General features: G+C 37.8%; 2 protein-coding genes across 3 annotated transcripts in view; both read right to left on the minus strand.

Annotated features, from left to right (window-relative positions):
• Positions 1 to 2462, minus strand: part of ash1l (ash1 (absent, small, or homeotic)-like) — a 35203-nt gene extending 32741 nt beyond the window's left edge. Inside the window, exons 1-2 of the mRNA XM_079830075.1 lie at positions 2302 to 2462; positions 1348 to 1444 (exon numbers count right to left, since the gene is read on the minus strand). The gene's annotated coding sequence lies outside the window, so the exon portion shown is untranslated. The remainder of the gene's footprint in view (positions 1 to 1347; positions 1445 to 2301) is intronic.
• Positions 2463 to 5812: 3350 nt separating this feature from the next.
• Positions 5813 to 21783, minus strand: rnf115b (ring finger protein 115b). 2 transcript variants are annotated; one of them, XR_013817490.1, is made up of 10 exons: positions 21670 to 21783; positions 19310 to 19368; positions 19045 to 19102; positions 15955 to 16187; positions 14774 to 14842; positions 14468 to 14540; positions 14173 to 14266; positions 11427 to 11542; positions 8344 to 9645; positions 5813 to 6873 (listed from the first exon to the last, which is right to left on the minus strand). XR_013817490.1 is itself a non-coding variant. In XM_079829069.1 (9 exons), exons 1-9 carry the CDS (start codon positions 21748 to 21750, stop codon positions 9514 to 9516), a joined length of 915 nt encoding a protein of 304 aa, XP_079685195.1. In that variant the 5' UTR covers positions 21751 to 21783; the 3' UTR covers positions 7465 to 9513. The 2 variants fall into 2 exon arrangements, 1 of the variants encoding a protein (XP_079685195.1); XM_079829069.1 differs by lacking the exon at positions 5813 to 6873 and having other exon boundaries at positions 7465 to 9645.
• Positions 21784 to 22496: the final 713 nt, after the last annotated feature.

Genomic DNA, 22496 nt, shown 5'->3' on the forward strand with positions numbered 1-22496 from the left:
GAATAAAAATTACGAGCTCAAAACAAATTTTTAAAAAACGAAACTTGCATTGGAGATCAATAACACGCATTTATAAAAAATGTGGGTGAATTTTTATTTCATGCCGACCCAAAATGTATTAATGTATTCAGACACTTAAGCCACACTTGTACGAATGACATTGCATTAGAAAACAATATCCAACCAAGTGTCATTTGCAAACAGTGATGTCTAGACTTTTTCCTAGAACTAAGTTAACTTAACTTATTTAGACATATTTGCGATTATTTTTAACCAACTGCTCTCAAAGTGCATTTTAAGAGTAGTTCATCACATCAGCTATGAATGTTTACTATCATATGTTGCAATAACATTTGACAACATCTTTTTAAAGGTGCACTGTAAGGGGAGCCGCGGGGTACGGAGATAGAAATGGCTCATTCTAAGGTCATAAAAACATAACGGTTCATTATGTAAGGTCTTTATACACCACTGAAAACACAATTATGTATATTATATTGCATTTCTGTCAAATAGATTACACACAGCACCTTATTTTGAATGGCATATTTGTGTAGACTCGTGCATGTGCTATCTGATTTTTATTTAAAATGCAACTTTGCTTTGTTTTTTACTTTCTCATCTAATACAATGATATTAATTCATACATGTTTAACTTTTAGAATATGTTGGTGCATCTGTAAGATTTATTTATCTACTACAACATGCTGCTGGCAACCATCAGATGCGACAGGAAAGGACCACAAAACGAAACTAAACTTCTCTAACACAGGCTAAGCATTGCTATTAATCTGCACTCGTATTTCAAACAGAATGCGTTCAATCTTTTCCTATCACAAACTAACTGCCTGAAATCACTGCTATCCACTCAAACAGCACTCAGTCAGCGGGAAGCTTAGCTTTGGTTTCCTTGACAGCGGAGTCAGAGGTCAAAGGTGGTTCAGAGGCTCCAGACACCACTTTCTACACTTTCCTGCACTACTCAATACATCTGCTCCAATGGGAAAACTATAACCAAGCAAAGGCGCGCGCAATTTGCACGTGCAATGAACCCTATTGTGAGCGAGGTTAACTGAGGATGATCTACTCGCAGGTGCTACCGGAGGTTCATTTCTATGAAGCTGGTCTCTTATTATAAACACGTAAAACCAGAAGTCCTTCTAAACGAATACCGCAACACTTCCTAAACAGCATAACGTTCTGGCTACAACAAACAAACAAAGCTCGCGAGTTACGCACCAAAATACTGCATTTTCCTTTTGACAGAAGATACCTTAATAAACAAACCACTTCGATTAAACCACTTATTGACTAGTTGCAGTTTAAATGCCGAATAAACGTACTCACCTTAATAGCGGTCCAAAACGGCGTTCACATAATTTGCGATCAAAATCCTCCCTTCGTACGCAACAGCATGCTCTCTTGGATATTTATCTTGAAATTGCTGATGTGCCCAAAAAAAGCAAGAGGAAAAACGGTCACATTTCTCGGGAGAACATTCCAACCAATGCATGACATAATAATATAATCGTCTAGTCTGTACGTCCAGTCACCCCGTAAAAAATGAGCTGTTACGATATTTATCTACGTGAGGCGCACTGGTCACGGTTTATGATCCTAATATAGCTAGCATAGCTCGTTAGCAAAGAGCATATCTTGAGCATAACCTTACATTACTGTGTGTGTCAAAAACTAGACTGTGTGAAACAATATTAGCAAGTTATTAGACTGAGACTCTTACTACAACGGGATGTCAAAATACCTTGCTGCCATTGCAATTTTGTAAGACACATGTCTGAGCAATGCAAGTTCACCGCGGTTATAACCCCACGTATACAACGTCAACGGTCATTCAATTCACGTCTCTGTGTTGTTTACTACCTCTTGATTGAGTGAATTCACACCAGGTAATTGGTAGCACTAAACCCGCACTCTAATGAAACGGCTGATCTGTCCTGTCAGCCACATTTACTAGTATGGCTAGTAAAACCCCCGCGATCCGTCCACACGACTAGTAATGTAACGAAGCAGCCGCTGTTGTGGATCAGATTAGTAAAGTGTTCTCTTCTCGCCCCGGACGTAAATAAAAATCCAACAATAGCGTATAAACATCCTCAGGAGGACCAAAAGAAGCGGAATACAAAAACCTAACCCTCTTCGGGATGAGCCTTGCACGGGTTATTAAAAACACGAACTGTCAACAAAATGGCGGCTGCTGCGTTGAATCAACAGAGGACCCGAAATGGATCTCTCCCTCAAATTCTTCGCCCTCTCCCTCGTCTTCTATGCGGCGCTCGTTACCCGTGATAATCTGATATGTCGCCCGAATCCCTCTCCGGGTCCGCGTTAGTCGAGCTCAGGCGCGTCGGAATGGGCCTCTCTCGTTAATCGGGCCTCCATGTCTGCTAAGCCCGTATCGTTTCTGTCAGTACACCACGGGCATTCTCACAGTCAGAGCGGGAGGGGAGGGAGGAGAGCAGAGGAAAGGAGGGGGGACGGGGAGAAGAAGGGAGGGGAGTCGAGGGCAGTTGTTGAAGGCTGTTCGACACTTTCTCCCTGCTCAATTGTACTTGGCATATTCAATTACACACTTTTGAACAAAATACGGGATATATTTGTTTTCCTCATATGAAAATGTAGAGCAGTTACACGTCTAATGAAGCGCGAAAAGAAAATTCATTTCAAAACGATTTCTGACTCCTGAAAAGGAGGGTCGTGTCATACACTCGTGGCAGTGTTTACCCACAGTGAAATATCGAGACTCCCGTGGGAATCGTAGCCGTGAGGCAGGTTGTGTAATTGTATAAGTGAGCAGAATCCATCATTTGGAGACCAGCAACTAATCTTGTGTTTTGAATGAATCTTTGGTTTATTTTACAGTGTCCTTGCTACATACACTATATTGCCAAAAGTTTTGGGACGCCTGTCTTTACATGTACATGAACTTTAGTGACATACCATTCTTAATCCGTAGGGTTTAATATGGAGTTGACCCACCCTTTGCAGCTATAACAGCTTCAACTCTTCTAGGAAGGCTTTCCATAACGTTTAGGAGTATGTTTGGGAATTTTTTACCATTCTTCTAGAAGCACATTTGTGAGGTCAGGCTCTGATGTTGGACAAGAAGGCCTGGCTCGCAGTCTCCGCTCTAATTCATCACAAAGGGGTTCTATCGGGGTTGAGGTCAGGACTCTGTGCAGGCCAGTCAAGTTCCTCCACACCAAACCTTGCTTTATGCACTGGTGCGCAGTCATGTTGGAATAGGAAGGGATCACCCCCAATGAAATTGTCCAAAATATCTTGGTATGACATTAAGAGGTCCTTTCACTGAAACTAAGGGGCCAAGCCCAACCCCTGAAAAACAACCTCCACACCATAATCCCCCCTCCACCAAACTTTACACTTGGCACAATGCAGTCAGGCAGGTACCGTTCTTCTGGCAACTGCACAGAAGTGTGATTCGTCACTCCAGAGAACACATCTCCTGCTCTAGAGTGCAGTGGCGGCGTGCTTGCATCAGATGCTTTGCATTGCACTTGGTGATGTAAGGCTTGGATGCAACTGCTCAGCCATGGAAACCCATTCCACGAAGCTCTCTACACACTGTTCTTGAGCTAATTTGAAGGCCACACAAAGTTTGGAGGTCTGTAGCTATTGACTCTGCAGAAAGTTGCCGACTTCTGCACACTGCGCCTCAGCATGCGCTGACCCCACTTTGTGATTTTACATTGCTGTTGTTCCCAATTGCTTCCACTTTGTTATAATACCACTAACAGTTGACCATGCAATATTTAGGAAATTTCACAAATGGATTTATTACACAGGTGGCAACCTATCACGGTACCACGCTTGAGCTCCTGAGAGCGACCCATTCTTTCACAAATGTTTGTAGAAGCGTCTGTATGCCTAGGTGCTTTAAACACCTATGGCCATGGAAGGGATTGGAACACCTGGATTCAATTATTTGGAGGGGTGTCCCAATACTTTTGGCAATATAGTGTATGTTACATGTACTTACCATAGTAATAACAGTAAGTTGTGCATAATTTCACGCAACTAACCCACAACCAAACGTGAATCCTACTCAGTATATGTAGTTAATCAATATTACTCAGTACTTAAATATATAATTACATTGTAACAATGACACCTTAAAATAAAGTGTAACTGAACCTTTTAAGTGGAACAAATAGTTTTGTTTCACACCAAGAACATAACTAAGTTTAAGTTTTTGTGGATTCTGATTGGCTGTCATTGTTTTGATTGTTTATCACCTGGAAAAAATGTTCTGACAGTTATTCAAGTGATGTTTACATGAATAAATAATAAGATAAATTATGTTTATGCTTAAAGGTCAGTTCAGTAAGTTATTCAATGACTCACAAAACACACTCAACGCTAACTATTGGCGTAACAAGGTACTACAGAGAGGGCCAAGAAGGTCAGAATCAAGAAGGTCACTAAGATCAATCAAAATCCCAACCACTATTGCGAAAAGGGCATCAATTATAGCTATTTCTGGATCCTGTTGGGTCATACCAGTGTGAAATATTTAGACTCTCATGGGAATTAGAAGTGGGCATAATTCACAATAATTACAGCAACAATGACCACTGAAACCTGCTTTTTTTATTTGACCTTTTACTCCATCCACACAAACTCCCTTTAAACTTTTGGATCAAGCTTGGAGGAGGCATGGTGAAATATACAGTTGCACGTTGGTTATTTTTTGACATTGATCTAAGTGTGTGGTCAATTTTGCATTTACACAAGTGCAGAGTGTCTTATTATAACATGTCAAGGGATTATCACACCATGGAAAAATATGAATAGACAAGCGTCTCATTTTCCTCTAATAATCCTGCAGAAATGTAGCCTAGCAGAAATGACCTTGGTAAAACATTTAAATTGTAACTAATTTGATGGATTTTTCAAGAAAATGATATGCATGGCATGAGGACATGTCAAACTTTAATAACATAAATTAATTAGGTAGCTGCGTTCAGAAGCTTTCTCTTCATACAAAATCTAAATGACAGATGTCATTGGAACCAATGTTACTTCGGTATCACATTGAAAAGCATATCTGTCTCTCACAGGGTCAGTAGGATTTTTTGTGTGTTTTTGAAAGAAGTCTCATATGCTCACCAAGGCTGCATTTATTTGATCAAAAATATAGTAAAAACAGTAATGTTGTGAAATACTATTTCAATTTAAAAAGTTTTTTTATTCTAAATTGTCTTTTTTTTCCCCCTGTGATGGCAAAGCTGAATTTTCAGCATCGTTACACCAATTGTTGGCGTCACATGATCCTTCATAAATCAGTTCTATGTTGATTTGCTACTCAAGAAACATTTATTATTATTATTATCAGTGTTTACATTTTTTTATTTTTGTGGAAACCGTGATACATTTTTTATGTATCAATTTCGGCATTGATTAATAAAAAATAAATATTTTATAACATTATACAGCAAGTGTCTTTACGGTCACTTTTAATCAATTGAATGCATCTTTGCAGAATTTAAGTTTTATATATATATATATATATATATATAAAAAATCTTACTGACCCCAAACCTAAACACTACACTCTATTATGATTAAATTACGGAATTATGATTGGTTAATTAAATCCGATGCTAGGCTTAAATATAAATAGATTATTAAATATTATGTACAATAAATGTTTATCTCATTTTCTGTCATTAGGATTAATTATTTATAATATAGCCATAAACCACCCTGAACTCTAGCTATCAACAGTTGCAAAACCCATATAATTCATACAATAAAACACACAAAACTCATTGTAATAAAATATTTTATTTATTTACTTTTGAGAGTGCAATATGTAATAGGTTGGCTTGTGGTTACAAGTTATGTGCCTTTTTCTAGTTATTTATTGCGACATTATTTTTCTTGTAAACATTCAAAATGTTCAAAGGCCATATTGTGAAGTGAACATTCTTATAAGTGGGACTTTATCTCAATATCAAAATATGGAGCAAACAGTGCAGAAAGTCAAGGAACCCTGAGAATGAGGACAAAAGCACCCAGAGGAACATCAAACAGCTTCAAAATATGTGAATACAATAAGTACTTTTTTTAAAAATCTATCTACAAAAACACACAAAAAAACTATATGTAGCAATGTAAGTCAACATCAACCATAAAACAAGTGTAAACTATCAACCCAAAACATGTAAAGCAGACTAAACGTTTCAGTGCAAAACTTAAATCTTTGTGTTTCCATGATACCTTCAAAAGAGTGAAGGCATGTGTGAAGCAGATGTCATCCACTGACAGGTAAGGGAAAGTGAACTGTGCGCTGACTTCTTTGTGAGCTGTTGAAACGAGAGCTCTGAAGAAGCTATAGGGTAAACGTGTGCCATGCCATTAAATATGCATATGCAACTTGAACTGTATCCCCTGAGACATCTGTATCATCTATCTCGGTGGATGTGAGCTCCAGTCCTGCGGCCCACCAAAGAGAATGTGTTTATTCCAACCTGGAATTATCAAAACTGAAGTCAAAGTTGAAATGTGTTTGCTCAGGTCGGACTGTAAACATCCTTGGCCGGATCACAAACATTATACAAACAAAATGAACAGATATTGATTCAAAGAGGGTTGTCTGAATTCAGCGCTTTAGTTTGTAAATGAATAATGGCCGGATGAAAGAGCAATTAAAAGGCGCCATGACCGACACTGACCATACAGTCTTCCCGGAACATACAATGACGTCACTTAACGGAGATGGCACAACTGTAAGAGCATCGTTCACAAGTTTCTGCACGGTTCTAACAGCCTAGTGTATAATTCTGTAGAAGTATTGTTCATTCGGTCCCACTTTATATTAGGTGGCCTTAACTACTAAGTACTTACATTAAAAAATAAGTACAATGTACTTATTGTATTCACATTGTATTGTAAAACACTTTTGCTGATATTGAGGTGGGATACGGGTAAAGTTAGGGACAGGTGTGGTGGGATGGTTAAGTTTAAGGGTAGGGTTAGGTGTAAAGCCCAATTTATACTTCTGCGTCGAGTGTACGCCGTAGGCTGTGTGTTGCACGTGTAGCCTACGACGTACCCTGCCAACGCGTCCATTCTACGTGGACCGCAAGCGCTGTGATTGGTCTGCCAGAACCCCTCCCTCAGGGGTACACATGCACCCTCTGCCGCGGACAAGGACGCAGAAGTATAAATGAAAATCGACGCGTAGCCCACGGCGCAGAGGCTAAGCCGCAGGTCAGACTCAAAAGTATAAATCAGCCTTAAGGGAAGTGTCAACAGTGTAATTAAAAATGTAATTACAGAAATTAATTACAGATGTAATTACATGCAGGTATTTTTTTTTTAGATATAATTACAACCATGCATGTACACAATAAGTGCATTGTATCAAATGATTAGTTCAAATGTAAGTACATAGTAGTTAAGGCCACCTAATATAAAGTGGGACCGTTAAAGGGTTGGTTCACCCAAAAAGGAAAATTCTGTCATTAATTACTTACCCTCATGTCGTTCGACACCCGTAAGACCTCCGTTCATCTTCGGACCAGAAATGAAGATATTTTAGTTGAAATCTGATGGCTCTGAAAGGCCTCCATTGGCACAATGCACTTTACACTCTCAAGACCCTTAAAAGGCACTAAAGACGTCGTTACAAAGTCCATCTCACTGCAGTGGTTCTAAAATAACTTTATAAATCGGCGAGAATAGTTTTTGTGCGCAAAAAAACCCTACATAATGACTTACATAGTGATGACGATTTCAAAACAAGGCATCATGAAGCTTCGAAGCGTTATGAATCAGCGAGTCGAATCAGCGGTTTGAATCGCCAAATTTCAGCAGTTTGGCGGTTTGACACGCGATCCGAATCATGATTCGGCTCATTGATTCATAACGCTTCGAAGCTTCATGATGCCTTGTTTTGAAATCGTCATCACCATGTAAGTCGTTATTTAGGGGTTTTTTGCGCACAAAAACTATTCTCGCCGATTTATAAAGTTATTTTAGAACCACTGTAGTGAGATGGACTTTGTAACAACGTCTTTAGTACCTTTTAAGGGTCTTGAGAGTGAACCGTGCATTGTGCCAATGGAGGCCTTTCAGAGCCATCAGATTTCAACTAAAATATCTTCATTTGTGTTCCGAAGATGAACGGAGGTCTGACGGGTGTCGAACGACATGAGGGTAAGTAATTAATGGCATAATTTTCATTTTTGGGTGAACTAACCCTTTAATTCTTAGTTCATGTTAACTAAAGTACTAAATTAATGTTAACTAATGAAACCTTATTGTAAAGTGTTACCGAATAATTCATCAGGTATATACACTCTCTCCAAACTTTATGCTTTACTGCGCGCAAAACAATAAGCAGTAAGCACTAACCAATGAGAGTGATTTTGAACTTAAAGAGGTACATCAGCGCTGGGAAGATGAATGTGTATTTAAACTGGGTCATTTATGTAGTAGAAATGTGAAATTATTTTTGAATTTGGTGCCGTCTAGACTGAGAAAAGATAGAAAATGTATTTTTGTCTCATGTGGATGAAAGACAACAACTCCCAGAATGCACTTTCTTCACTGCCCAACGAGGCCACTCCCAAAGACACGGCTACTGGTTATCACTTGCCCACCGCGCCCCACCGTTTTTTTATTTTCATTGTAATAAAATCATTTCGTTCAGTTAGAGAACAGACACTACAATTAAAAACTGAACGTGTCTTTTCAATAAAGTGTGAGTGAGCTGAACGAAAGTCACGGCACAAACGCAGCAGGAGTCAGATTTCATTCATCATGAGAGTGAAGAGCTGAGCAGAGCTGAGGTAAGAGCGGCAGTCATTCACGACGCGTGTCCAGTTATCAGATCACGCCTATGGAAGCTTAACTTTCATAGGAATTCATTGAAAAGTTGAAACACTCACTTTGCTCCGCACCGCTCCGCTTTGAATGCCTGAGCCGTGCGCATTTACATTCTGTGAGTGAGATCCCCACCCCTATGGGCGGGTTGATAACATGCGGAACTAACTCCTTCTACTGGCTGTAGTCTCTAGCCTCTGGCCAAAAAATCCTCAGATGACGCAAAATGACGATATTTGCGTCATCGGAGGATTTTTTTCCAGAAATAAAATGCATAATTCTCTCGTCTCAGGGGGACATGAGGGGGGAAAGTACCATAATTGGAATATACTACCGAGTTTCTACTGATAAAAAAGCTTAATGCTAATTGAAGTAACCCTTTAAGAAAGCTGATTAAAAATAGATACGCTGAGGGCCAATAGCAAAATATAACCTCCAAATACACCTGCATAAACCTGCAAAATCATTTTCCAGAACAGGATCCGTCTCAAATTAAGCACTGTCTGAATTAAAATGTCTCTCGAAATAGAAGGCACGTGACTGGAAGGTCTTTTTAGGGGCTCCAAGAAGCACTGATGCACATGGCCGTGGTGCTTCTCTTTGTCCAGGATTGATCAAAATAATCAAGGAAGTAAAAGGAGGCTAAATAGTCTCAAAGGTGCTACGTTCCTCTACATTCGTTGGTGAGGGGATTGCCCCAGAAGGTCCTGTCTGTGGCTGGAAGGTCCAGTCTTCACCATCCAGACTTTTCCGGCAGACAGGGCAGGTGTCGTGCTATTAACACAAAATAGCAAAAAATGAGGACAGGAGAGTAATGTCTTTTTCTTTGAATATTTTTTTTTTTTTATACACTACCGTTCAAAAGTTTAGGGTCACTATGATTCTTTTTAGAGAAAATTATACATTTATTCAGCAAGGACACATTAAATTGATCAAAAATGACTATTTATAAGGTTACTAAAAATCTATTCAATCACGACAACTCTCGGAATAGATTTTAACATCATTCATTGATAAGAATGGAATGTACAAAGGCTTAGTCTTGGCAGGCTGGATCTGCTGTGCTACTGCAGAACAAATGCACATAAATGGAAAGTAGGGAGAACCCCTAGCAGATATAGGGCCAGATATACTAAACAGGGTAAATTAGGGTGAGAGCGCAATTCCAAAAAAGTGACGACTCGCAAATGAAAGAGTACAGACGTAGCCGGATAATTTTCATAATGACCAATGCAATCTACAAGAGCATCGCAAATAAGCGTCTGGTTTAAGACATGCTTTTTTGGGGTGTTAACTAATGCCACAAATAAAAGTAAATTGATGAGCACAAATCTTAGTAAATCCCCTCGCATGACTCATTTAAATACTCTCCTCCCACAAATGCATATGCCATAAGGTCAGCCACAAAATAACCCTGTCCACTTTTCACTGTGTGTCTTTAGTAAATCCTGACAGTAGTTTTTTAACGACAAAAGAGGGCTGGCTTAAGCTGTTAGTAAATCTGGGCCCAAGGCAGGTGGTGCTGGGGAAGGTGGAGGGCTTGAAACATTCCCATGATGCACTGACTTGAGCCAGTTCGGGATGGAAATAAATAGGTTACATAGATTGGCCAATCAATCTGTTTGTTCTAAGCGGTCGACTTTAAGAGAACCAATCAGCTGCTCAGAAGAGTTTCATGACTGAACTATGTATTTCTTGTATTTCAATGAACCCTGGAATTTGTTTTTACCTGTTTCCACAGAAATATTAAGCAGAACAACTGTTTTCAACATTGATAATAATAAGGAATGATTCTTGAGCACCAAGTCAGCATTTCTGAAGGATCATGTGACACTGAAGACTGGAATGATGCTGAAAATACAGCTTTGCATCTGAATTAAAATACATTTTAAAAGTACATTTAAATAGAAAACAGTTATTTTCAATTGTAATAATATTTCACAATATTACAGTTTTTACCATATTACGTTTTTTACAGTTTGTTTTTTTCAGCCTTGGTGAGCATGAGAGACTTCTTTCAAAATCAACCCCAAACTTTTGAACAGTAGCATAGGTTATTTTAGCACATCATTTAGTATTCCATAACCTAGTTTTCAAATATCATTAACATCTGAGCACATTTCAAACCTGTCACCTCAAAAATTCATGTTTGTGGTATGACTGTGTGTAATGTTGTAGAGAAAAAATTTGAAAGTCCCTTAAAGTAATGTTAACCACAATGTTTATTGTGCTCATAAATCGAAAACTGACATTTTAAAAACCCAGTGGAAATTCCCTAGGGTGAATTAGACTTTGGGTTGGTCTACACATTGACGTCATGACTGACCACCTCTACAGTCTTTGATTAGTCCATTAGAGTAAGGTTGTTTTTCCTCTGTCCACCACTAGAGGTCCTTCCAAACATTTTTGCTTGTTAGTCAAATGTAACCAACGATTTACACATGGCCACCATAATTTACGACAAGCAGCACTAAATTAAGCTTATGTTTCGGTGTAATAAACATGGGTCTGATGACAGAAGATCCAGCACTATGGTCGTTTTATGAGACTCATACCAGTTGTAGCCAGGGCACAATACAGTTGCTGTGAAAGTAGTGCAGACAGGGCAGCTGTCGGACAGATTCCCCCACAGAGTATTCCTCTCTACACACAGGGCATTCCAGCCGGCATGCTGTGAGAGAGACGAGGAAAAATATGCATGGATGAACACACAAGAAAAATGGAGAAAGCTATTGTCAAGTGCTGCATCCCAGCTAACAAAAATATGTAAGTTCCATTAAATGAATGATCCTTTTTTTTTTTTGAATATTACCTTTCATGCAGTGTATAATATAGCTGTTTGTGAATGTAAAATGTCTGGAAATTTTTAAAGATCAAAGTGCATGACAAATAAAGCTATTCTCTCCTAAAATAAAGAATAGATTCTGAACTGCCAAAACAAGTCACCAGCAATTCCATTCCCACTACCTCTTACAAACCTACGTAACAATGTAACATATTTGCATAATGCCAACCTATGGTCTTCATTGGCTGCCCACGAACGGCGTCTACTTTGACCCACCCTCACACACTGTAGTTGTTGCTGAAGCCTGGAAGAGTTTGGTTTGTGTCGAGAAAACGCTGTTTTCAGTGCTGCATGCACTTCAAAAGGATGAGAACTCTTGCTGGATTTGGAAAAACTGACACCATTGTTCATATCACTGTGTATCAAGTGCTAAAGAAGCCTCCAGAGCTGAACTTCAGATATGGTAATAGGTTTTGCTTCCAACACGAGATGTAAGCGGTAGACCAATAACAACAGACTGGGCCGTCTGATCAATCAGAGTAGAGTAGGGTATGTGGGCAGAAGGGCCTTTAGCGTTTTTAGACTCTTTGTGAAATGAGGTCATGTTCAATGTATATATATATATATTTACTTTAGATACAATTAACCTGTTGTAGATAGGTTTATTGTACTTGTTCTATTGTAAACCTCCAAAACAAAATTAGGAACCAATAAAATAGCATAAAAGGGGCACTTAAAGGGTTAGTTCACCCAAAAATGAAAATTCTGTCATTAATTACTCACCCTCATGTCGTTCGACACCCGTAAGACCTCCGTTCATCTTCGGAACACAAATGAAGATATTTTTGTTGAAAGCTGATGGCTGAGAAAGGCTTCAGATAAGCCTCCATTGGCATTCAGTGCATTCACACTCCCAAAACCCATAAAAGGCACTTAAAACGTTGTTACAAAGTCCATCTCACCACAGTGGGTCTACAATAATTTTACGAAGCGACGAAAGAAAATCAAAATACGACTTTATTCAACCTCTTCTTGTCCTTTGTTTTGGCCTCTGCCGTGAACTCACAAAGCACCATGACGCATGCGCGAGAATATGATGTGGTGCCGGCGTTCGAGAATCCATGAAATGCCACTTTAGCCCCATTTTGAGCACTACGTCGAGACCTAAAGCACAATCAATGTAGAATTCAACAGCAGATACGCGCGTCTTCCTCTGCTTGTAAACAAATCGCTTCTGGGTCATGTGTCCGAACGCCGGATCTGCGTAATATTCTCGCGCATGCGTCGTGGAGGCACACACGGAAGACAAGAACAAGTTGGATAAAGGCGTTATTTTGATTTTTTTGGGCGCACAAAAACTTTTGTCGTCGCATCGTAAAATTATTGTAGAGTCACTGTGGTGAGATGGACTTTGTAACGACGTTTTAAGTGCCTTTTATGGGTCTTGGGAGTGTGAATGTACTGAATGCCAATGGAGGCCTATCTGAAGCCTTTCTCAGCCATCAGCTTTCAACAAAAATATCTTCATTTGTGTTGAGGTCTTACGGGTGTCGAACGACATGAGGGTGAGTAATTAATGACAGAATTTTCATTTTTGGGTGAACTAACCCTTTAAGTTATGAAAATGTTCTTTCTGAATGTTCTCTGAACTTTCAAAATATCCATTTAAAAAAGTTTTTTCTTGGTTATACAAACGTTAAGGGGACATTCCATTTTATTATTTAGCAAACATTATGGGAACGTTACTTATGTTCCCATTAAGTTATGAAAATGTTATTTCTGAATGTTCAAAATGTCAATTTTTTAAAATGTTTTTAAAGAAAACATTTTCTTGGCTATACAAACGTTAAAGGGGACATTCCATTTCATCCTTTTGCAAACATTATGGGAACATTACTCATGTTCCCATTAAGTTGTAAAATTCTTATTTCTGAATGTTTTCTGAACATTCTGAAACAAGGAGCAACAATTGAAATATGTTAGACAAAATAAAATGTTTCAGAAAAAAGTTTGATGAACAATGTATAAATAACCTTTTTGTGCTAATGTTTTGAGAACGTTATAAAAGACTACATAACTTGAACAAACATTCTATTAATGTTACTGGAAGAATGTTTGTTTATAACTTTGAGAGAACCCCAAAGTTCTGAGAATGTTCCCGGTTAGCTGGGACATCCTATGAAATGGAAAGTTTAAAAAATTTGTGACTGAATGAATGAACCGATTTGTGGCTCAACAATCAATAATTTAAGGGGGAAAAATGTGAGTCGCTGGAAACATTGGATATGAATATGGCAAATACACAATGCACTGCTGTCAAATTCATAGAGATTCATCTTGTTTTAACACTTTCCAGTTCACCCTCTTATATTTATCATACTCCATACAATAGACTGCCAGGAAAAGCAAGAAAAATGCTTCCTGGAGGTGACCAGAAGTATGTGAAGAGCCCTGTTTTGCTTCACGGCACTTAAAATGAAGTGAGCATGGTGACTCAGAGGATTATGGGAACTTACCAGCCTGTTCTGTGGAGATGCTAACAGTGGGGAGAGATGAGATCATCTCCTTCTCCGCAGGAGGGGGGCCGGTATTTTCAGACTGACCAAGTAACTGAAAGAGAACAGAAAAACTTCAAAGGTTGAAGAAGCAGGGTATTTCTAATGCTTCTTTCATTTTGGCTTGACTTTAGCCTGGGGACAAATATTAGTGGCAACAGGCAAAATACTGCGAAGACTAATGAGGCTAAGTGCAAAAAGGTTGAGGACATGAGTCATATTATTAGATGATGTCACCTATGACAGTGTGACTGACCTGTGTGATGACCACATCTAAACCTCCTTGTCCCCAAGCATAATCTCCAGGGTTAGAATGTAGCATGCTAGACCTGAGGAACAGGTTATTGATAAATCATTGGTTAGATCTGTAGATATTGTCTTCACATATACAAATGAATGCATTTGTATGACAAAAGGGACCATGAATATCTTTTGTTGGTCCTACACAACCTGTCAAACCAACAAATGTGACGGGTTGATCAAACCTGAAATCTGTTGAACTGATTGATTTACAGGAATGTTATTTCAGGAACATAGAATCACATAAACCACAAAAACATACCATGAGGAGGTTTGGGAACCTGCACTGTCAGAATTGGAAAACAGACCAGCCAAGAACTGCCCGACAATCCTTAAAGAAACAAAGACAGTTTTGATATAATATAAAAATAATACGAAAAATAAAAAAATCCACAAAAGCAAAAATGTAATGTAGTCATGGGCGTCTATTTGAAAGCACCAAATTGAAAGCACCAAATTGAAAGCACCAACAGTTCTTTCCAAAAATTGGTAGAATTCTAGATTAATAAAGAAATTCTAATTAATCACATTTAATCATCATTGAAAACTTGGAAATATCATTTTTTAAATGATGATTTCTGGCATAGAAAAGTAATGGAAATAATGTTTTTGCGTCTACTACTCTTTTACATCTTTTATGGCTGCATTTATTTAATCAAAAATACTGTTATATTGTAAACTGTTTTCTATTTTAATATATTTTAAAAATGTAATTTATTCCTGTGATGGCAAAGGTGAATTTTCATCATCAGAAATCATTCCAATATACTGATTTGGTATTTGATTAAGAAACAGTTCTTTCCTATTATCAAAGCAGTTTCTTTCATATTATAATTTCCTATTATAAATGTTGACAAAGTAAGTGACTCTGTGAATGTTACTAGCTAAAAGCTTTGCTTATGAGATATGAGGTGGTCTTCCTCAAGGAGGCGTGCTTAAAATCTCAAAATGTTTTTGTTTTATTAGAAGCATCTGTGTGTAAAATTATTTAAATCTATTAATGCCACAAACTGGTACTTGACGAATGGAAATCCTCTCCAGCAATCTATATAAAATGTTTTTAAAATATCAGTAATGGTGAATTATAATTTTTTTTTAAATGCCGTAATATTTTAGATTCATTTCTCATCAAATAGGTGTTGAAAATACTTAATTTTAAATAGTTTTTGTATATGCAGTAAAACATGCTAAATTGAAATATTAAACAACACTGCAGATAAGTCAAGTCAAATCCCATAGCCAAGTAAAATAAACATGGATATTCTTAATATATTATGAATGTCACAACTGTGCAAATCAAGCTGTCAACAGATCCTCTTTGTGCAAAAGAAGAAAAAAAACATGTTCAAACTGAACGCTAAGCTTGACCAAACACGGATCATTATATATTCCGTCTTGTAGAACTCCAAGAAGACAGCAGCTGTAACAAGTGGCACTACACACCCCTCCACAGCCTGTCCCTGATCCAGTCTAGAGTTTCGCTCCTGGCTGTTTTGTTGAGGGTCTAGCGCAGGCTCTGTACAGTCTGACAAAGGCTCCACGGAAGCTACAGGTCCCGCTGTCCCAGAGGCAGGATCACCAACTGCTGCCTCGACCCCAGAGCGGCTGCGGAGCGCGTCTGTGACGGTGGGGTCGGATAGGAGGGCAGAATGTTCCATGAAGAGCAGCTGCCACAGCTAATCAAAGGAAAAGACAAAAGACTCATAGAGAAACAAAACTATGACTGACCCCTCCTTAAAGGGTTGGTTCACCCAAAAATGAAAGTTCTGTCATTAATTATTCACCCTCATGTCTTTCCAAACCCGTAAGACCTACGTTCACCTTTTGAACACAAATTATGATATTTTTGATTATATATTTCTAACCCCCCATAAACAGCAACGTAACTGACCTATCGGTAAGCCCCGCCCCTCGAATGGCAGTTGAGTATCAGTTGCGCTAGGAGCGGAACTCGGACATCTTTAGGTTTCAGCGCCATAGAGAAACATTGGAAAATCCGAAGCTCTCATCGGTTGGATGGTGTTTATGTTACAAAAAATGGTAAAAGGATGTGCCTGGGGTACTGTACCACTGATTCCAGGTATCCTGAGAGGATTTTCTGTTTGTCAAACTCTCATTAAGTTACGAATAAAGATAGTGAGTCCCTGCTAACATACAAACCAAAATAACTAACTGTTCTCATGTAATGTAACGTTAACAGTGTAGGTCAAAAACACATAAATGAAGGTCCCTCTCAGTCTCCACATTAAACTGGTTAAATGTAGATTAATTTAATCTTACCCTGCGGTACATGAACAGTGTTGATCCTGGATGTTGTAATGAGGCTTCTCCCGTTTGCACTGAGATATGTTTAAGGTCTGCATTATCTGTTTTACTAAGGAGGACTCTTATTTTGATAGGTATTATAGTGTAAGGGAGAGCTCGCAGTTTACCGGAGTTGTTTTCAGATACAAAGTTTACAGTTTATTAGCACCCCTGAAAAGGTATAAGGCCTGTATATGTTCGTTTACTGTTAGTTGAATGATTGTTTTTGTATAATTTGCTGTGTATGTTAATCATAATGCAACGGTGAGAGAGAGTTTGTGAATGAGACGTTAATGCGCACTTCTGCTTTGTTTGTTCAGCTCTTAAAGGGATTTTTTTTTTGAGTGAAAAACGATGTAATAAACTTCATAAACCATCAGTAAAGTTTGGCCATCATTTGGACGGGGTCTGCTACATTCTGTGTCCAAAAACATCTCGGGATAAGGTTTTCACACTGACAGCTCTCATTGTAAGACAGTTAGCAACTCCGTTTGTTTGTCCGAGTTGGCAACAGTAACTAAGGGGGGCGGGGCTTACCAATGCCACTTTCAAGGCCAGAAAGGTAGTAATGAAATTGTTAAAATAGTCCATGTGACTCCAGTGGTTCACGACGAGAATACTTTTGTGTGCGGGTTCTTGGTCAGAACTAGGGGTTAAACAGATCGTGGTTGATCCGTGATCCATACGGACCAGACTCCACGGTTCAGCACACGTGATTTGCGGATTAATTGCAAGTTTATCCGCCAGAGTGAAAGGTTATCATTGTCGGTTGTGGAGAGTTGAGAAAGAAATCGGATGTGTATCATTATATTGGATCCGTGCGTCATGTCTTAAAGTGACAGCAGCCTATAAATACTTGCTGCTGTCTATATGTCATAAATGTTTAATAGATTCATCTATATTACATTTATACAGTGAACAGTGTTATTTTACATTTAAAGGGGACATATTATGCCCCTTTTCACAATATGTAATTTAAATCTCTGGTGTCCCCTGAATGTGTCTGTGAAGTTTCAGCTCAAAATACCCCTCAGATCATTTATTATAGCTTGTCAAATTTGCCCCTATTTGGGTGTGAGCAAAAACGCGCTCTTTTACACAAGCTTCGGATACAACGTCAACAACAAAACGAATCTCACTCAGCCAAAATGTCAGAAATAACCAGTTGTGGAGTGCAGCCTTACATGTTAGAACCGGAGTCGGACACAGGAATAACGACATAGTCTCTGTGAATACAGTCAGAGACTATGGTAACTATAGCCATATTAGCCGTACAGCATTCTAGAAAGCTCATTCAGAAAGGAAATTTGCAAACATTCACAAAATATGAAGTGCCATTCTAATTTGTTCTGGATATGAAGTAAGAGCACAAAGCGTTGATATTGATCCTCTTTGGTGAAGCAGCCGTGAGTAAAATGATATGTGCCAATATATAACATTCTTCAGCACATTTCCTTCAAAAATGAAATTTAACCACGGTGTCTCCTCAGTGCCTCGGATGCCGAGTCTATGGAGACTCGTACATTCAACAATAGAATATTTATAAATGTTTTTTTTGGCTCAGACATTGTAATAGTCTAGTTCGCTGATACAGCAAGTAAACAGAAATGGCGGTCTCTGTGCTTCTCACTCAGGAGTGTGTCTATGCTAAAATAGCAGATCATTAACAGTCATGGGCGGGGGTTTCCCTCCTCTTATGTAGGAGTAGGGGGAAATCTGGAACAACCTGTTATGAGAGATTGATGGGGATTATAAAAAAAAGTATTGGGAGGATTTTTACCATTATAGGTTGGTTGTTTACACACTCTGTGGACACACATCTGTGTTCAAACACCTTATAAAAGTGCATTTTGCGTAATATGTCTCCTTTAATTATTACATTTCTGTACCCGAAATGAATACTACAGTTAGATTTTAATTTATTTGTAACTTTGTTGTATTTATCTATGCTTTTAATTAGTGTATTTGTTCTTTTTACTGACTATTCCCTTGTCTTTAATAATGTTTTAACTTTATTAGTTAGGCTAGTAGTTTTTGCAGAGGTATCGGAGTACTTAAAGTCTATGAGAGTACCCGTTTCCGAAGATGAACTCACAAGATTGAGTAATTAATGACAACATTTTCATTTTTGGGTGAACTACCCCTTTAAGGAATTGTTTCCTCTGAGCCAGCAAAGTCATTCAGAGTCAAAGGAGGAATATACATACATATAACTTTATAGTATTATACCTCCGCAAACTGTGAGGCCATGTCATCACTGTCAGCCCCATCACGACTCTGAAGAAGACTAATAAAACAGTTTACTAATAAACTAATAAAGTTTTACTTATTGAAAATGACAAATATCATAATTACAAATAATAGGAAAGACAAATCATTCCTATTAGACATAAATATGATATTTTAAGTATAGTAAACAGAGATACATGCAATAAAAGTAATGAAAAACAATTAAATCTTCATTATTACTTAGTGGCATGAATGCGAAACTCACCTGGAGTTCTCCGACACCTCTTCAATGAAGCCAGATTCACATCTGGGACAAACATATTCCTGTTCAAAGGATTAATAAACACAGATACATTGTTATGTACATTTTTAGTCCCAATTTCCAAAAAAAATTGCCTCTGAATTTGGAGGTTGACTTTTAGGGACAGATTTACTAAACAGGGCAAATTAGTGTGAAACTCTTACAAATGCATATGCCATTAGGTCAGCCACAAAAATAACCCTGCCCACGCCTTTTCAGTGCTAGTGTGTTTAGTAAATCCTGACATTCGTTTTTTTAACAGCAAAAGAGGGTTTGCGCTGGCGCAAGCTGTTAGTAAATCTGTCCCATTGAGGTTTGCAGACAAATTGTGGGTTATTAAATGTTTGAAAGCATCAAATGTTTTATAAAACATAAAAACTAATGGTAGAAAAAAAGCTAAAAACAAGCTAGCAACGTGCTAAAACATACTAGGGTCTTGCTAGCAAAATTTAAAATAATGTTAAAACATATTAGCAACCTGTTAAATCATGTTAGAAAAATGCTAAAACATTCTAGAAACATGTCAGCAAAATGCTAATCATGCTAGGATCATTCTAGCAAAATGCTAAAACGTGCAAGGATCATACTAGCAATGTGCTAAATCGTTCTCAATGTGCTAAAACATGCTAGGATTATGCTTGCAAATGGTAAAATAATGTTAAAACATACTGGCAACAAGTTAAATCATGTTAGAAAAACGTAAAAACATTCTAGAAACATGTAAGCAAAATGCTAAATCATACTAGCAACTAAATAAATGTTAATGCTAAGACATGCAACATGATAAAACACGCTAGGAAGTTTATAAAACGTTCTAACTTTTAAACAAGGCTTTGTCAAGCCAAAATAGAAGTTTGTCCCAACAAACTTTACTTTCTAGTTTATTTTACTGTAGTTTTGACTACAAAAAGCTATTGAACATTCCCATTGTTATTGCCCATGGAAAAAAATAAAGTTCATTGAACACATATTTACCTTTTGTGACAACATGCCCCAATAGTTGGCAATACTCTATTAGACAAGTTGCTACAATGGAAATTGCCATTAAACAGCCTGTTACAGGTTTTACAACAGGAAAACTTGTCCCGATCTAACATTTAGGCCCGGTTTCACAGACAGGGCTTAGACTAAGCCAGGATTAGGCCTTAGTTCAATTAGGACATTTAAGTAACTTTTATAAACCTGCCCAAGAAAAAAACATTACTGGTGTGCATCTTGAGACAAAACAATGCCACTGACATATTTTAAGATTTGTCAGTGCAAGATTCTTTCAGTTAAAATAGTTCAAACATGCATTTTAGTCTAGGATTAGCTTAAGCATTGTCTGTGAAACCGGGGGTTAGTGTAAAGAAAATATAAATATAAAAATAAAATATAAAAAGAAGAGCCCGGGGGTAGTTGTCACACTTTTTACTGTAGTGAATAATTCTCAGAGTGGATTTATTTATTTTACTATGGTCTTGACTTCAAAAAGCTATTAAATATTGTTATTGCCCATGATTCACGAAAAAATACAGCTATATTGAACACACATTAAACTTTTGTGACAACATATGCCCCAATAGCTGACAATGACTATAAAGATGTCATAATGGAACTTGCCATTAAATAGGTTTTCAGCTCAATTAAAACAGTAAAACAACAACAACAACAAAACATAAACAATGACTGCTGAAATATCAAACATGTGTTGTGGTCAACAAATACTGTATTGTATAAAAAGATTTGCCCCAAACTAATATATATGAAAAACACCTTTGTCCTGAGAGCACAGTTGAACTTTTCAGTTTTAATCTAAACACAATTGACCCTTGTATGAATGTATGTCAGGGTGATTTTATAGTTTCCACTTTTGCTATATGTTGGAATTTTAGATTTGAGGCTTAAGTTATCTATTTTACTTATATTTATATGACATGCAACATCTAAATGTGGGTCAAACAACCTGTCAGTCAACATACTGCATGCGTGTGTTTCTACTTGAACAGGGTAGCAGACGATCTCGAGGCTGTGCTAAATTTGGCATCAGAGTAACTCCCAAACTTGGATACCGAATCCCTCGCAACCATGGCACTCATCACACATTCCTTATAACGTTTTGTCCGCAGTTACATGAAAGACATTCCTACAGTTCTATACTAATGCGTGTGAACTCATACAAACACTGCATACGAAATAAACAGTACTGTCTGTTAGTAACTTACTTAAATTATAAGTTATAAACGTAAGAAGGAAAACTTCGATTGCGTTGAGGCTATTATGGGGTACGCATACCAAACGCAGATAAATGCTCGTTAATGAAGTGTTGCTATGTAGCTACTCACCGGCAGCCTGGGGTCGATTTCACCTTTACAGCAATGACAGAAGAACCGGTGTCGTGGAGCAGCAGCAGCAGCCTCCGCCATCTTCACTCAATAGCTTGCAGAATGACGTTACGTGCCACATTTGGAAAGGAGCGTCGGTTGTCAAGGAGACACGTCAGCCCGATTAAAGGGATATTATTTTACGGTCTATGGGAATATCACGAGTTTCCAAACAGTAAACCTTGATGTATTCGAAGACTTAAGGGTGTCGCACACCAGACGAGAAGCTAACCTCCTGGGTGCCACTGTCCATACATGTCACAGTTTTAAGTCTGGATGTCATGTAAAGAGCACATTCAGGGCTTTTCAGAGATACCAGTTGTTTTGAGGTTTCACCAGGACAACAACAACAACTCCTTGGTCTTTAAAAATTACTGAATTATCAAATTTAGCACTCTTGTGGAAATATATTTTGTAATTATCATTTAAATCTGAGTAATATTCAAACTGTTATCAACATCTCAGGAAAATTTTAAGGGGTTTCTAATCAAAATATGACATTCTGTTTCAAAACAGGGCATGATTTCATTAAATCATGTTTATCAGGCATTTTGGTATGGAGGACCAGGAGTGCCACTTAAAAATAAAATGAAGAATCAATTTATAAATTTAATAATTCAAACATAAAAATCTATATAAATAAATCACTTAAATGGACAAATGAATAGACATAGCCTATTTAAAGTTGTTTAGTTAATTTGTGTTTTTAAATGTAGTTTAATAAAATACATTAAATAAAATGATCTTAAATGTATAGACACATTTAAAACAGTTTATTTAATTAATGT

This window comes from Gobio gobio, assembly GCF_949357685.1.
Source record: "Gobio gobio genome assembly, chromosome: 11".
NCBI classification, from domain to species: Eukaryota; Metazoa; Chordata; class Actinopteri; order Cypriniformes; family Gobionidae; genus Gobio; species Gobio gobio.

Excerpts from the sequence above, each read along its gene's own strand:
- rnf115b (XM_079829069.1), bottom strand. The coding sequence starts at position 21,750 with ATGGCGGAGGCTGCTGCTGCTGCTCCACGACACCGGTTCTTCTGTCAT. Across the intron at positions 19,103-19,309 it reads GAGGTGTCGGAGAACTCCAG|TCTTCTTCAGAGTCGTGATG; the intron begins GTGAGTTTCGCA and ends CTGTTTTATTAG. Across the intron at positions 14,267-14,467 it reads TAGATGTGGTCATCACACAG|TTACTTGGTCAGTCTGAAAA; the intron begins GTCAGTCACACT and ends GTTCTCTTTCAG.